This window comes from Pseudorca crassidens, chromosome 17, assembly GCF_039906515.1.
Source record: "Pseudorca crassidens isolate mPseCra1 chromosome 17, mPseCra1.hap1, whole genome shotgun sequence".
Classification (NCBI taxonomy): domain Eukaryota; kingdom Metazoa; phylum Chordata; class Mammalia; order Artiodactyla; family Delphinidae; genus Pseudorca; species Pseudorca crassidens.
Window position 1 is genome coordinate 34,464,808 of NC_090312.1, and position 16,080 is coordinate 34,480,887.

The 16,080-nt window shown below is 36.9% G+C and overlaps 1 protein-coding gene across 3 annotated transcripts in view; it reads right to left on the reverse strand.

Moving 5' to 3' along the window:
- Positions 1–6,234: 6,234 nt before the first annotated feature.
- The window catches only part of FZD6 (frizzled class receptor 6), a 37,506-nt gene continuing 27,660 nt past the window's right edge, over positions 6,235–16,080 (reverse strand). For all 3 annotated transcript variants that reach the window (XM_067711567.1, XM_067711568.1, XM_067711569.1), the window contains 3 exons: positions 13,593–13,741; positions 11,982–12,413; positions 6,235–7,745 (listed from right to left, as the gene is read on the reverse strand). In XM_067711567.1, the coding sequence (XP_067567668.1) occupies positions 7,577–7,745; positions 11,982–12,413; positions 13,593–13,741 (750 nt within the window). In that variant the 3' untranslated portion in view covers positions 6,235–7,576. The remainder of the gene's footprint in view (positions 7,746–11,981; positions 12,414–13,592; positions 13,742–16,080) is intronic.

Here is a 16,080-nt window from a genome sequence, read left to right on the forward strand (position 1 = left end):
GAAGTGCTTGCACTTGGAGAAACGTCTCTTTGAGCCACGGAATACAAAGAAACTAGAAGGCAGGGGTCCCCAACAATTTTGGCACCAGGGACCAGTTTTGCGGAAGACAATTTTTCCACGGGGGCAGTGGTGGGGGACGGTTCAGGTGGTAATGAGAGCGATGGGGAGCGATGGGGAGCCCCGGATGAAGCTTCGCTCACTCACTGCTCACCTCCTGCTGTGCGGCCCGGTTCCTAACAGGCTGCAGACCGGTACCGGTCCACGGCCCGGGGGTTGGGGAGCCCTGCTCTAAGGGACTGAAAATAATTGCATGCCTGCACAGTTGGGGCAAATTATGAACAGTAAGGTACAAAACGACCAAAACCCAGCTTCCACTCACGAGGTGCCAGGAGCAAAGCAGGGGCTGCGCAGGATCCCTGCACACGGCACCACCCGGGGGCGGGCAGACCACCTAAGCCGCCCCTCTGGCCTGACCCACCAGTCCTCCCCCCCCCCCCAATTAAGGGACCAGCCCACCCCACCTCGGGGGGCAAGCAAGGGCACCTGTTACTGGTTTTCCCTCGCTCATACTGCAGCGTGAGTCTCAGTAAAGCCTTGCCTGAATTTCTCATCTGGCCTCTTAGCAATTTCTATTGATTAAGGACACTGAGAACCCTGGTCGGTAACACCCCAGTTTTGGATGTGCTGCACGCCCCTCTCTTGGTTTTCGCTTTCATAAAGAAAACCTTTGGATCTCTCAGTGTCTGCAGGGCCAGCCTGGAAAGCCCTACCTGGAGTCTCAGAACAGTGACAAAGAGGCAGTGATGACTCAGTTGAGGAAACACAGTCCTCCTGTTTTGTTTTACTGTACTTTTTATTTGCACACAGCCTGCCAACTAGGTCAGCTCTAGAAACACAGTGTGTTATTCTTTTTCACTTGGACTCTGAACTAACAGAGGTGGCAGCTAAGAGGCTGAAAATGCCAGCAAGGGGTTTTGCCAGTGGTCAGCTTGGTTTACAGGCTCTGGAGGTTCCTGTTTTATGAAAGTTTTCATGCGGGCACTGGACTGGCCATTCAGAAGGACTGAAACCACTAGGGAGCTTGTACTCTGCTGGTGACTTTTCCCAGATAAAGTCTGGAGTCTATATATTCAGATTCATATATTTCCTGACCGTGAAACTAATTAGCTCCTAGAATAGGCCCCCAAGGAAATAAACTCACAACTAGACAGTTTTGCTTTGGTTCACACTGTGGAAGATAAAATGGAGAAGATATTAAGATATTTTATTTCCTTTTGAGTTTAGGAAAAAGTTTTTCTTAATCTCTATTGATTTCATACCTCTTTTCTCAACATATCCTAAATGTAATAGTATGCAATAGTGTATTTATAAACATAGGTATTAAACGTAGGGTTTAATAAACACTTTGCACTTAGGTATGTTAAAATCCAGTATAGGGACTTCCCTGGTGGTGCAGTGGTTAAGAATCCACCTGCCAACACAGGGGACACGGGTTCAATCCCTGATCCGGGAGGATCCCACATGCCGTGGAGCAACTAAGCCTGTATGCCACAACTACTGAGTGTGCACTCTAGAGCCCGCAAGCCACAACTACCGAGCCTGCGCTCTAGAGCCCACGAGCCACAACTACAGAGCCTGTGTGCCACAACTACTGAAGCCTGCGCACCTAGAGCCCGTGCTCCACAACAAGAGAAGCCACCACAATGAGAAGCACATGCACCGCAACAAAGAGTAGCCCCACTCGCCACTAGAGAAAGCCCGCGCACAGCAACAAAGACCCAATGCAGCCAAAAATAAATAAAATTAATTAATTTTTAAAAACCCCAGTATAAGTGAAACCAAATAAGTAGGAATTATTTAAAATAGGACCACTGTAAATGAAAATGAACTATGGCATGCATTTGGAAGATAGTTTATCTGAAAAAATTTCTCCAAGATGTTTCTATGAAAACTTAAGTAGCTTAACCCACCCTCACCCCCTCCTTTTGTGGTGGAGAATTAGAAAACCTACTTAGAACATTTTCCTGGTTTTCCCTTTTTTTCTTCTCGGGATGGAAAATAAAAACCTCCAATTTGCCTGCTAAAATGTATTCAACTAGCAATCATTTTTTCATTTGTTTTCATTTCTAACTAGTGTTTACAACTTCCAGTTCTGCCTTCTTTTTCTTTTATCACCCTTCTTTCATACTGCTTTCTTTGGTTTCCACTCCTCCCGTTATGTTCCCAACAAACTTTACTATGCCACTTTCATTACTGTTTAGCTCTGCGTCCCAATGTCTTTTGATACTTTTGGATTAGCCTTTTAATCCTTTCTTCTCTTTTCTCTGTTGATTCATTGCTATTGTGAGTTAATGAAAGTGTGACTCTTCTGCACATGATAAATCCCAGCGGCCACTGTAAAAAGCTTTAGCATCTGGAATTTTAAGTCTTTGACCTGCGGTGCGAGCAGTGAGGTATTAAAGATTATGCTTTCCATGCAGCAAAGTAACAGCAGGGCTCCTGTGGTTATTAAAAAATTATATCTTTCATTTCCTGAGAGTACCAGTGTTTAACTGCCTTGGCAGCGTTAAAACTTTCCAGCAGTATTAACTGGAAACTCTCACCAGTGGTATAGTTCCGAGAAGTAAGGAAACACTAAAACTGTGATTTTGATGATGGGTGGCAATCACAAGCTGTTTTCCATCCAGTTTTTCAAGGAGAGTGTAGGGCAAGCTTCCTTCTGTACCACGAATAGCCCAGCAGTGATGGATCCCAATGAGGTACTGAGTTTTTTTGAAAGATGGCATTCCATAAAGTTCTGTTGAGGATTTGTGGCTGTCATAAAAAGCAGTGAAATGCTGCTTTATGACATCTTTACTGCTGTTGAGTTCAGCTGCACATTGCTCATGCCAAACTTGTCATTGTAAATGTAAACATATTACTTAATTTAGGTTAAAACGTTCTTGGTTAAAAAATGCTATGTAAATTCTTATAAAAATTAATATCGCCAGCTCTGAAATAGCAGGCTCTTTTTGCATCAAAGACTCTCGTTCCACGAAAAAGAGAAACTGCCCTTTTCTTTTGAATTAGATGATGGTTTTGAAGTTTGTAATTAAAAATGAATACTTAAAAAAATTCAAGCTTACTGATTACAAATATTATGCCATGGTTGAGACATCATTTGGAATATAGGTGGATATAGATGAAAATTTTTATCCTAAACAAGTCACTAACAAATCAAATCCAGCAGTATATTAAATGATAAACCATGATCAATTACAGTTATTCAAGGCATGAAAGGATGACATTATACATACTAGGAAAAGCACTGACTATGTCACATTTGTAGATTGAAATATTGCTGTCCAGTTGCTCATTAAGCCTGTTTCTTCGCCCTCCCAGGCACACACCTAGACCACATTTCTTAGCCTCCCTTGCACTTAGGTATGGATCCTTGCCTGAGTTCTGTCAAATGGAATGTTAGCTGAAAATGATGTGAGCCAGTTCCGCTCCACCCATATTTGTGTGTGTGTGCAGTCGGTTACTCTTTGTCTCTCTTCCTCCACCTGCTGGCTGGGTGCAGAGAATCTGGAGCCCTAACGGATGGCAGCGTCACAAGATGGAAGAGATGGGTCCTTGAATATTCATTTGGAAGGCTACCTCAAGGACATCTGCATCTGTCGTGTGAGTGGTAACAGTTTCTTAAGCTACTAAAATTTTGAGGTTTGCTAGAGCAGTTAGCCCTCTTGACTAATACTGATAACAAAAAGGCATTTGATAAAATCCAACACCTACTGCTAATTAAAAAAATTGTCAAATGGAACAGGATTCTTTATTGTTAAAAATATCTACCTTATATCAAATGCAAACATCGTTCTTAATGATGGAGTACTATAGGCATTTTCATTAAAATAAACAAGAATGCCTGCTGCTACCACTATTAATGATTACTGGCTTCAACAGGTGAGAAATGAAATTATCATTATTTGAGATGAAAAGATCATACACCTAGAAAATCCAGGAAAAATCAACTACAAAATTATTAGGGACTAAGGGACTTTAATAAAGTCATCTGTTACAAAATAAAAATTAAACATTCATATATTTTCTATGACCTTTAAAAAGTAAATTATATATCTTCCAATATATAAAAAAGAGTCATAAAAACAGGAAGATACTACTTAAAAAGAGATAAAATGCTCTGTGAAATTAAAAAATGATAGCCAAAATAAAAATTCAATAGAAATTTAGAAAAGTTTGAGATATTTTCTTAGAAAGAGAACAAAAATTCAGAGATGAACAAAAGGAGAGGGAAGATAAGAAAACTGGAGCATCCATCCAGCTGATGAAAGGGAATTCCAGAGACAAAGAGCAAGCAGGAGGAGGAACTTATCACATACGTAATTCAAGAATATTCCACTGAATTGAATGACAAAACTAAAGCCCATGCTTTACTCAGATTTTGTTAGCTTTTATCTAATGTACTTTTTCTTTTCTAGGATACGTTACATTTACATCATGTCTCCTTAGGCTCTTCTTGGCTGTCACCGTTTCTCAGACTTTGTTGATCTTGATAGTTTTGAGGAGTACTGGTTTTGAGAAGTATTTTGTAAAATGTCCATCTGCCTAGATTTATGTGACTGGACAAGTCATGACTAGAATGAAGTTATAGATTTTGGGGAGGAAGATCACAGAGGTCAAGTGCCATTTTCAGAACACAGTGTCAAGGGTACATACTCTCAACATGACTTACTACTGTTGATATCGACCTTCACCTGGTGGAGGTAGTGTTTGTCAAGTTTCTCTGCTGTAACAAATACTCTTCCCCCACCCTCTTCCCATACTGTATTCTTTGGGAGGAAGTCACTGTCCAGACTGTCCAGACTGAAGGAGTTGAGGGTCTTATACTGCACCTCAAGGGTGGCATATCTTTATAACTCAGTTGGATAAACACCTAGGAGTGTGATTGCCGGATCATATGGTAAGACCTTATTTAGTTGTGTGAGAAAACGCCCAACTGTTTTTAAAGTGACTATACCATTTTGCATTGCCATCAGCAACGAATGAGCGTTCCTGTTGCTCTATAACCTCAGCAGAAATTGATGTCAGTTTCTTGGATTTTAACCATTCTAATAGGTGTGTAGCGGTATCTCATTATTGTTTTCTTTGCTATCTTTTTAAGTTATAGGAGTTTAATGAACCTATGCCTGGTAATTTAGGAGTATCTCTGGATCTTTTTCTCTTGTCTGATGCTTGTGCCAATTCTTGTTCATGTATTGTCTTTTTGCATACCTATGTTTGATTATATGATGGACATTACATTTGAAAAAGTATTCACAGTGTATGTAAAATGACATTTTCTTCCTCCAGAGAAGATTTTCATCTGTTTCTGCCTGGTGCCTGAGGGTACTAGTCATCCAGAACTACAGTATTCTAATTCCAGGGTTAGAGATTTTTCTAGTCCACCCAGATAACAAAGTAGGGTTGCTTTCCATATAGTTCATCTTACTCCTAGATGTATCCCTTGGAGGTCAAAATTCTGACTCCCTTCTCCTTGTCCTCCAGACTTTGAGGCTGTTAATAGCACTGTTAATGTCTCAGCCAGCTTTTCCAAATCATCAAATGCTCCCTAGGCAAAAGAAGCACCAAATGTTGGGCTTGGCAGTATGAATTTCTCTTCTCCCAGATCTTAACCTGGCAATTTCACATGATCTTATTAGATTTTTCTAATGTTTTCAGGATGATCTTGTTTTATTTCCCACTGTCAGGAGTGAAAGCAGGGTCCTGGGTTCCCTTTGCTTTACCCCATATCCCAGGTCTAAAACTGGCTTAAAAAAGTTATGACAAATATAGCTCTATAATTATATTTTGGGAAGAAACTGTGACAAAGAGAAAATAACACAAGTCCTGACTGTCTTCTCCTTCTCTAGTTAAAAAGAAGCTACTGGTAGGGCTTCCCTGGTGGCGCAGTGGTTGAGAGTCCGCCTGCTGATGCAGGGGACACGGGTTCGTGCCCCGGTCTGGGAAGATCCCACATGCCGCAGAGCGGCTGGGCCCGTGAGCCATGGCCGCTGAGCCTGCGCGTCCGGAGCCTGTGCTTCACAACGGGAGAGGCCACAACAGTGAGAGGCCTGCATGCCGCAAAAAAAAAAAAAAAAAAAAAAAGAAGAAGAAGAAGCTACTGATCTGAACAATTATACCACTTCCTGGGCCAGAACCACTGTGCATAACCACAGAATACTCCACAATCTCATATACAGAGAAAATTTTATTACTGAAAAGGTCACACAAAGTTTTTGTATACAAAGTTAAAAAATGTGGAAAAGTTAATATTTACAACCTTTTTCATACAGTACATGATAATTTTCTTTTTAAGCTTTAACAGAATGTTAAATAGAGAAAAAAAACAAAAGTATAAGGAAACCTTGTTCAAGGAATAATAGTCATTGGAAACAAAATTAAGAAAATTCTTTAACATTTCAAAGTATGTTATATGAAATACATTTTATTCTGTTTATCAGGACTACATTTTTTCCATTTGTTTGGCACTAACACTGCTAGCACATTTCTGATGTTCAGCAAAATCCTATTTAGCTGCAGAGATGAATTCTACATGATGTCTGAGAAAGATACTGCACAAATACAAAGGGAATGTAGTATTCTAAATGTTAAAAAACAAAAGTTAAAACAAAAGTATAAGCAACTGTAAATGGTCATACAAACATAATCTTGGGTGGTCATGATATATTAAAAAAAGGAAATCAATTGCACTTGGCTTAATTTAAAAGGAGTAACATTTCATCTACTAATCCTTCAGGACATTTTATTTTAAAAAATCAGAAGGATCAGCCAGCAGCATAAAATTATCAACAGTGGACACTCAGTAAGCACCTTATTTCAGCTGCATAATAGATCTGTGAAATTCCTAAACCAACTAGACTTTATAAAATTCACACATTGAAGATGATAAGGTAGAGTAAATGGATTTTTTTAGTTGAATTCCCATTATAATATCTTTTGGTGTATCAACTATTTTTTATATTATAAAAGAACACTATTTTTCAATTTTCTTAGAAATTCAGTGTAAAAGCTACCAAAGCAGTGCTAAAATAAGGTACTGGAATAACGTAATAAAAATATTTGAAAAGACTTTCTAGGATTTCTAAAAAAAGCTCAAAACATATAAACTTGTTTTCAAATATATAAGAAAAAGATACAAAGGTAAGTTTTAAATACTTCAGCAAAGAAAAATCTTGATTTTATACCATAAAAGTGAAATAGCATAGTACAACTTAAAATACTTTCAACAAGAGTAGAATCTTCATAAATAGAAAAGGAAGGTTCCTCTAATACTCCCTCCTCCCACACAACTTAAAAAATATCATTAACCTGCACATTTCCGTTTTGGGGGTATACTGTTGTCAATTAACCTCTATGTGAAATGAATCATATTCTCAGAATCTATTGTTTCCAGTGTAACAGGAGGCAATGTTGCTTTAAGTGCAGAAGAAGAATATAACAGTGATTCTTATAAGACAGCGTACTGTCACCTCCAGTGTAACAGGATTCACTTCTTAGTAACGCGATGATCTGGTTTTCAAGTATCTGAGTGACCACCAGTGCCCTGCTCTTTTCCAACTCCTGACGCTGAGTGAACAAGCAGTGATGTGCAGCCTTTGAGGCTGCTTGGCTCTGAAGACCTGGGAACATGCAAGCTGTTGCTCTGCACTGGGCCAGTTTCAGTGACATCACTCTTTGGAGTTACCCTAGGTAAAAGAACAAAAGCTGATGTACATACACACCAAAGCACAAATGTGATGCCAGTTGTCCTCATAATTGCTGTTTCTCTTTCCATGAGTTTTACTCCCAAGCAGTATCCACTTTTATCAGAAATAATTAACTCTTTATGTATACTCTTAACTCCTCAAAGTACAAATAATTTATTTTCAAATACAATTTTTGCTAACTTCAGAAACTTCATCAAGCACCACCCATGTATGGGCTGAGCATGGTGTCTCATGGGGAATAAGACAGCTTGATTCCTGCCTTCAGTTTAGCAAATTTTTTATTGATTTCCTACCATGGATTGGACACCGTATAAGAGGTTGGGAGCACAAAGATGAGTCCGACCTCAGCTCTGCCTTCGAGGAGTTTACAAATCTAGTGAAAGATAAAGGCATGTATCTAATCATACATAATCCAGTATGCAAAAGCTGTTGGAGGTACATTTGGCCTATTTGGGAGGAGATGAGGTAAGACAACCTTGAGACCTTAAAGTAGTCAGCTGTCAATATTTTGGCTAATTCGATATTTACCTGTGTTTGGATCACCTATGACCATTTGGAAAAATTAATTAAAGATAATGTCAATATCCTTTCATGTTCAGAAAATAAAAACATTTTATAATCATCTTCATATAAAATTACAAATACCTTTTATTTTTTTTTTCTGCATCTATTGAGGTGATCATATGGTATTTATTCTTCAGTTTGTTAATATGGTGTATCACATTGATTGATTTGCATATGTTGAAGAATCCTTGCATCCCTGGGATAAACCATGCTTCATCATGGTGTATGATCCTTTTAATGTGTTGCTGGATTCTGTTTGCTAGTATTTTGTTGAGGATTTTTGCATCTATATTCATCAGTGATATTGGTCTGTAATTTTCTTTTTTTGTAGTATCTTTGTCTGGTTTTGGTATCAGGGTGATGGTGGCCTCATAGAATGAGTTTGGGAGCGTTCCTTCCTCTGCAATTGTTTGGAAGAGTTTGAGAAGGATGGGTGTTAGCTCTTCTCTAAATGTTTGAAAGAATTCACCTGTGAAGCCAGCTGGTCCTGGACTTTTGTTTGTTGGAAGATTTTTAATCACAGTTTCAATTTCATTCCTTGTGATTGGTCTGTTCATATTTTCTATTTCTTCCTGGTTCAGTCTTGGAAAGTTACACCTTTCTAAGAATTTGTCCATTTCTTCCAGGTTGTCCGTTTTACTGGCATAGAGTTGCTTGTAGTAGTCTCTTAGGATGCTTTGTATTTCTGCGGTGTCTGTTGTAACTTCTCCTTTTTCATTTCTAATTTTATTGATTTGAGTCCTCTCCCTCTTTTTCTTGATGAGTCTGGCTAATGGTTTGTCAACTTTGTTTATCTTCTCAAGGACCAACTTTTAGTTTTATTGATCTTTGCTATTGTTTCCTTTGTTTCTATTTCATTTATTTCTGCTCTGATCTTTATGATTTCTTTCCTTCTGCTAACTTTGGATTTTGTTTGTTCTTCTTTCTCTAGTTCCTTCAGGTGTACGGTTAGATTGTTTGAGATTTTTCTTGTTTCTTGAGGTAGGCTTGTATAGCTATAAACTTCCCTCTTAGAACTGCTTACGCTGCATCCCACAGGTTTCGAATCGTTGTGTTTTCATTATCATTTGTCTCTAGGTGTTTTTGATTTCCTCTTTGATTTCTTCAGTGATCTCTTGGTTATTTAGTAATGTATTGTTTAGCCTCCATGTGTTTTGTGTTTTTTACGTTTTTTTCCCTGTAATTCATTTCTAATCTCATAGCTTTGTGGTCAGAAAAGATGCTTGATATGATTTCAATTTTCTTAAATTTACTGAGACTTGATTTGTGACCCAAGAGGTGATCTATCCTGGAAAATGTTCTGTGCGCACTTGAGAAGAAAGTGTAATCTGCTGTTTTTGGATGGAATGTCCTATAAATATCAATTATATCTATCTGGTCTATTATGTCATTTAAAGCTTCTGTTTCCTTATTTATTTTCATTTTGGATGATCTGTCCATTGGTGTAAGTGAGGTGTTAAAGTCCCCCAGTATTATTGTGTTACTGTCGATTTCCTCTTTTATAGCTGTTAGCAGTTGCCTTATGTATTGAGGTGCTCCTATGTTGGGTGCATATATATTTATAATTGTTACATCTTCTTCTTGGATTGATCCCTTGATCATTATGTAGTGTCCTTCCTTGTCTCTTGTAACATTCTTTATTTTAAAGTCTATTTTATCTGATATGAGTATTGCTACTCCAGGTTTCTTTTGATTTCCATGTGCATGGAATATCTTTTTCCATCCCCTCACTTTCAGTCTGTATGTGTCCCTAGGTCTGAAGTGGGTCTCTTGTAGACAGCATACAGATGGGTCTTGGTTATGTATCCATTCAGCAAGCCTGTGTCTTTTGGTTGGAGCATTTAATCCATTCACATTTAAGGTGATTATCGATGTGTATGTCCCTATAACCATTTTCTTAATTGTTTTGGGTTTGTTTTTGTAGGTCCTTTTCTTTTCTTGTGTTTCCTGCTTAGAGAAGTTCCTTTAGCATTTGTTGTAGAGCTGGTTTGGTGGTGCTGAATTCTCTTGGCTTTTGCTTGTCTGTAAAACTTTTGATTTCTCCATCGAATCTGAATGAGATCCTTGCCAGGTAGAGTAATCTTGGTTGTAGGCTCTTCCCTTTCATCACTTTAAGTATATCATGCCACTCCCTTCTGGCTTGTAGAGTTTCTGCTGAGAAATCAGCTGTTAACCTTATGGGAGTTCCCTTCTATGTTATTTGTCATTTTTCCCTTGCTGCTTTCAAGAATTTTTCTTTGTCTTTAATTTTTGCCAATTTGATTACTACGTGTCTCGGTGTGTTTCTCCTTGGATTTATCCTGTATGGGACTTGCTGCGCTTCCTGGACTTGGGTGGCTATTTCCTTTCCCATGTTAGGGAAATTTTCAACTATTATCTCTTCAAATATTTTCTCTGGTCCTTTCTCTCTCTCTTCTCCTTCTGGGACCCCTATAATGGGAATGTTGTTGTGTTTAATGTTGTCCCAGAGGTCTCAGGCTGTCTTCATTTCTTTTGATTCTTTTTTCTTTATTCTGTTCCACAGTAGTGAATTCCACCATTCTGTCTTCTAGGTCACTTATCCTTTCTTCTGCCTCAGTTATTCTGCTATTGATTCCTTCTAGTGTAGTTTTCATTTCAGTTATTGTATTGTTCATCTCTGTTTGTTTGTTCTTTAATTCTTCTGGGTCTTTTTTAAACATTTCTTGCATCTTCTTGATCTTTGCCTCCATTCTTTTTCCGAGGTCCTGGATCATCTTCACTATCATTATTCTGAATTGTCTTTCTGGAAGGTTGCCTATCTCCACTTCATTTAGTTGTTTTTCTGGGGTTTTATCTTGTTCCTTCATCTGGTACATAGCCCTCTGCCTTTTCATCTTGTCTATCTTTCTGTGAATGTGGGTTTTGTTCCACAGGCTGCAGGACTGTAGTTCTTCTTGCTTCTCTTTATTTTATATATATATATATATATATATATATATATATATATATAAATGTATTTATCATTTACTTTTGGCTGTGTTGGGTCTTCATTGCTGTGCGCAGGCTTTCTCTAGTTGTGGCAAGTGGGGCCTACTCTTCGTTATGGTGCACGGGCTTCTCATTGCAGTGGCTTCTCTTGTTGCAAAGCACGGGCTCGAGGCACGCGAGCTCAGTAGTTGTGGCTCGCGGGCTCTAGAGCGCCGGCTCAGTAGTTGTTGCGCACTGGCTTAGTTGCTCCGCGGCATGTGGGATCTTCCCAGACCAGGGCTCGAACCCGTGTCCCCTGTGTTGGCAGGCGGATTCTTTACCACTGCACCACTAGGGAAGTCTGACAAATACCTTTTAGACAGTACTATAATGTAGTACTAATTGAAACTTAATGGCCTGTATTTTATATGAATCTTAAACATTTCCCTAAATATACAAGCAGCTGTTAACAATTACCACAGAAATGAACATTACTTTTCTATCTGAACAATAAACATCAAAGGGTCTTCTCAATGCTAAGAATTAAACTACGAAATAGCATTTATAGGCAAAACCCAAACTTCCTTGGATTAAGGAAGTGGACATGACATGATCATGTCACGTCAAGAATGCTTTCTTTCCAGATATGTCATGCTTTAATGAAAAATGTGCAATGCAGTATTCAAAAGAGTCATGGTTTAAGATAGCAAAGTCCAAGCTCACCTTCCTTCACTCCGTGCACTTTCAGACACACTGCTCTTATCATTCACATTGGCTGCCCGGCCTTTCCCGTCGGTCTGCTCCCCGCAGAGTTTGGAGCTGGATGCTGCTGGGGAGGCAGGTTCCTCACAGTCCTGTTCTCGTAATTTGGAGGTGCTCGCTCCATCTGCTCTCACCTCTCTCACTGGTGATGTTTCTGGTGAGGTTTGTATTTCTGTCAAAGTTTCCTGTCCTAAGTAATCATGGTTAGTGATTGCTACTGCAGAAGTGCCATGATTTGCTGTAGCTCCTGTGCTGGTTCCCATGGATTTGGAAATGACCTTCAGCTTATGTGAACTTGGTTTGTAGTGCTTCTTTTTGTGTTTAACTTTAGAATTGTGCTTTAAGAAAAACTCACACGACTCCTGTAGTACTCTTCGACTTTCACTGATTGGACTGTAAGAAAATCCAAGGAGAGAGTTTACTTGATAAATGTTAAGTGTTATAACAGAAATCATAAAGCATATCACATATCTTGTGCCAAAAATCCTAATTCATTAAAGTTACAATCTATATGATTTACATTATTTATAAAATCTGGGATTATAAATACTATGAGATATAAGTAGATTGCCATGAAATGAAATCTTTTTGTGCATACACTGTTAGTTGCTTTTGTCAGCATAAAGAGTAGAAAGAAATTAAATAGACAAAATCAGAAGATGAGGGCAAGAAAACTCAAACCAGCATAAAGTAGGGGATTATCTGTATGTGTATCATATATAAATATATTAAATATGAAAGTAAACCAGAGAGAAAGAACACAGAATATAATTAATGGTCTTTGTTTAAATGCAATTGTTTTCTTTCTAACATTCAAGTTTTAGCAAATTATTCTGAAGTTAGTGTGGGTATATAAATACAGGATAGAGATATAATAATAGTTCAAAAAAATTAAAGTCCAGTTAAATGCAATTCTTCAGACTTCAAAAACTTATTTGTGAAAAGGTTCTGAAATTTTTACCACAAAAAGAGTTCATTAATCAAACCAATTGGGAATAGTTTAAAAAACTCTATACTACATTGTTGACTGTACACAATGTATAACATATATAAATAACAAAATTAACTATTTACTCATAAATGTAAATCTACTATATTGTTACAGAATATTCCATAAGCTCAAATTTTTACCATCTTAAGCAAGGCAAATAAGTGACATGTTAAGTCAGTATTATGTGTAATAAAATTTAAAGGTAATGATTGTACATCACATTTGAATCTATAGACTGCCTTACATATATTTGACCCATTTCATCTTTCATCATTGATAAAAAAGGATAAAATTATTTAAAATTCTGAACCCAAAACAATGAACTTAATGATAGCAGTAATAATACTAGATATATTATAAGCCATGGAAAGAAAATGCACTTTTTACAAACTTTTCATTCATATTTCAATAGAATAGTACATGTCAAAGACCATCGTAACAAATGCTAAAATAAAGCATATCTCTCCATGAAAAAGATTTCAACTTGAAACAACAGTTGACATAATGAAACTCCAGTACAATGATTTGGTATTTGATCTATTTATTTTAAAACAATGTCAGATAATTCAATAGATTCTTACTCTTTCTTGCGACTTCGTTTAAAAAACCCAGCCCATTCTGTGCATGTCTTTTTGCTTCCAACCCAGAAGACAGCAGAGATGCCAACAATTAATGTCATCAGATATTTTATCATAAATAAAGCCAACTCTGGTCGAGTTTCTGTTTTGGCCTACAAAAAAGTAATGAATAAGAATTTTCGTGATACATTTAAAGTGGAGAAAAGTCTATATAGTCAATGCAAAACTTGAACAAAAAGTATAAATCATTTTGTCTTATTATGAAATGTTTGATATAACATAATATGAAAAGTGCTTTAAGTGTAGTATAGAAGTTCTGAACAAAGAACTTTTATCAAAATATATGGCTAGAAAGGGAAAAATACTTATTAAATATATTTAGGAAGGACCTCTTACATCTTGGCTTGATATCTGGCATTTTTTTCCCCTATAAGTACAGCAGCTTCTTATAATTGCCAAAATATCTGCCTCTCAATATTTATCTTTTCCTTCACTATAATCTATAAAAAAAATACATTTAAACTCATTATAACAACATACTATTTTAGAGTCTTTATGCATTGTTGATGTTTTATTACAAAAACTTAGAGCAAAATAAGTATCAGTAAAATGTAAAAATGTGGAAATTTTGTAAAAATTAAATCATACTTTTCTTTCAAGCATAAACTTTCAAATATTATTTTTTAAATGTTACAAGTATCAAAATACTATATATTATGCATTATATCTTGATTTTTGCACTTAGTAATATTTCTTGGAGACCATTCTAGAGCACTTCATTCTTTTTAAAGGCTGTTCCATTGTGTGGATGAACTATAATTTATTCAGGTATCCCTACTAATAGATATTCAGGTTACTTCCAACCTATTGCCATTGCAAATAATGTTGCAGTGACTATCTTTGTATGTATATAATTTCTCACATTTGTGAACAGAGCTGCTGATAAATTCCCAGAAGGACAGGATCAAAGAGTATGAGCATTTTAAATGCCAGATATTATCAAAATGCTTTCCATAGAAGGTTGAACTAATTGAACAGCAAAGTCTAGAACGTGCATTTTGCCAGTTTCATCAATACAGTGGTTATAAAACCTGTCATAAGCAGAAATATAATTTTATTATAACTTTAATTTGCATCTGTCATAACATTTTTCATATGTTTAAGAACAGCTTTTTTATTTTCCTTTTTTGTGACCCCTCTATACATTCTTTTCTCATTTTTATATCAGGTTGTTGGTTTTTTTCTTATTGATCTATAGGAACTCTTTTTAAATAAGGAAATTAGCCCTTCAATTGTGATGTGATGAGTGAATAAATTTTCCCAGTTGGTCTCCTGACTTTGATTATGGTGGGGTTTTTTGCCATGCAGAATCTGGAAAAAGTTTTTTCCTTAGTCAAATTTAGCAATCTTTTCTTTTATAGCTCCTGCATTTGATATCATAAAGTCCTTCCCCACTATAAGATTAGAATTTTCTCACTTTATCTTCTAATATCGTTTCTTTCTTTACATGAAACGTAATCTTAAAAAATCATGTATCTTGGGCTTCCCTGGTGGTGCAGTGGTTGAGAATCGGCCTGCCAGTGCAGGGGACACGGGTTCGAGCCCTGGTCTGGGAAGATCCCACATGCCGTGGAGCAACTAGGCCCGTGAGCCACAACTACTGAGCCTGCGCTCCGCAACAAGAGAGGCCCGCGCACCGCGATGAAGAGTGGCCCCCGCTTGCCACAACTAGAGAAAGCCCTCGCACAGAAACGAAGACCCAACACAGCCAAAAATAAAAATAAAAAATTTTTTAAAAATAATAAAAAATCAAAAATCATATATCTTAAACTTTTTAGTAGTATGTAACAGTTGCCTTCCCCCTCTAGTTTGCCAAAAATACTGAGGAACCTAGGAGACATTTAATACAGCAGTATCACTTTAAGAGAGCTCGCTTATTAATCATATAGTGAAAACAGACAATGGATAACACACTATGGACAGGATGTAAGGCAAATAAAACCATTATCCCCACATATCAGTATGTAAAATAGATTTCACTGTGTTACAGTGCAGTAATTTTCTAGAATATAAATTATGTAAAATAATTCAGCCCACACATTGCTTGATCTGATACACTGTGGTGACATGACAGCACTCACACTCAATATAATTAGTTAATACCATATATAAATATTCAAGAAAATATATAAAATCTATTAAAAACAAAGTTTCTATTTAAAAAAACTCAACTAAAATGCTTTAAGAGATTTTCTATTTTCAGATATTTATTTTTTTTAATCTTAAAATCACCACTTTAATCCAACCAGAAGCATCAGAAACATATGAAACATATTTTAATTGTGCGTTTTGTCATAAGAAATGACAGGGTGGTTTCGGCATAAATTCTGTTTTTATAAGCATATACAAGCAAAGTATAAGATGATATATACCATTTTATTATAAACCCAAATAAGGTTTTCCCCAACTAACTGAAGAATTAAAAACAACT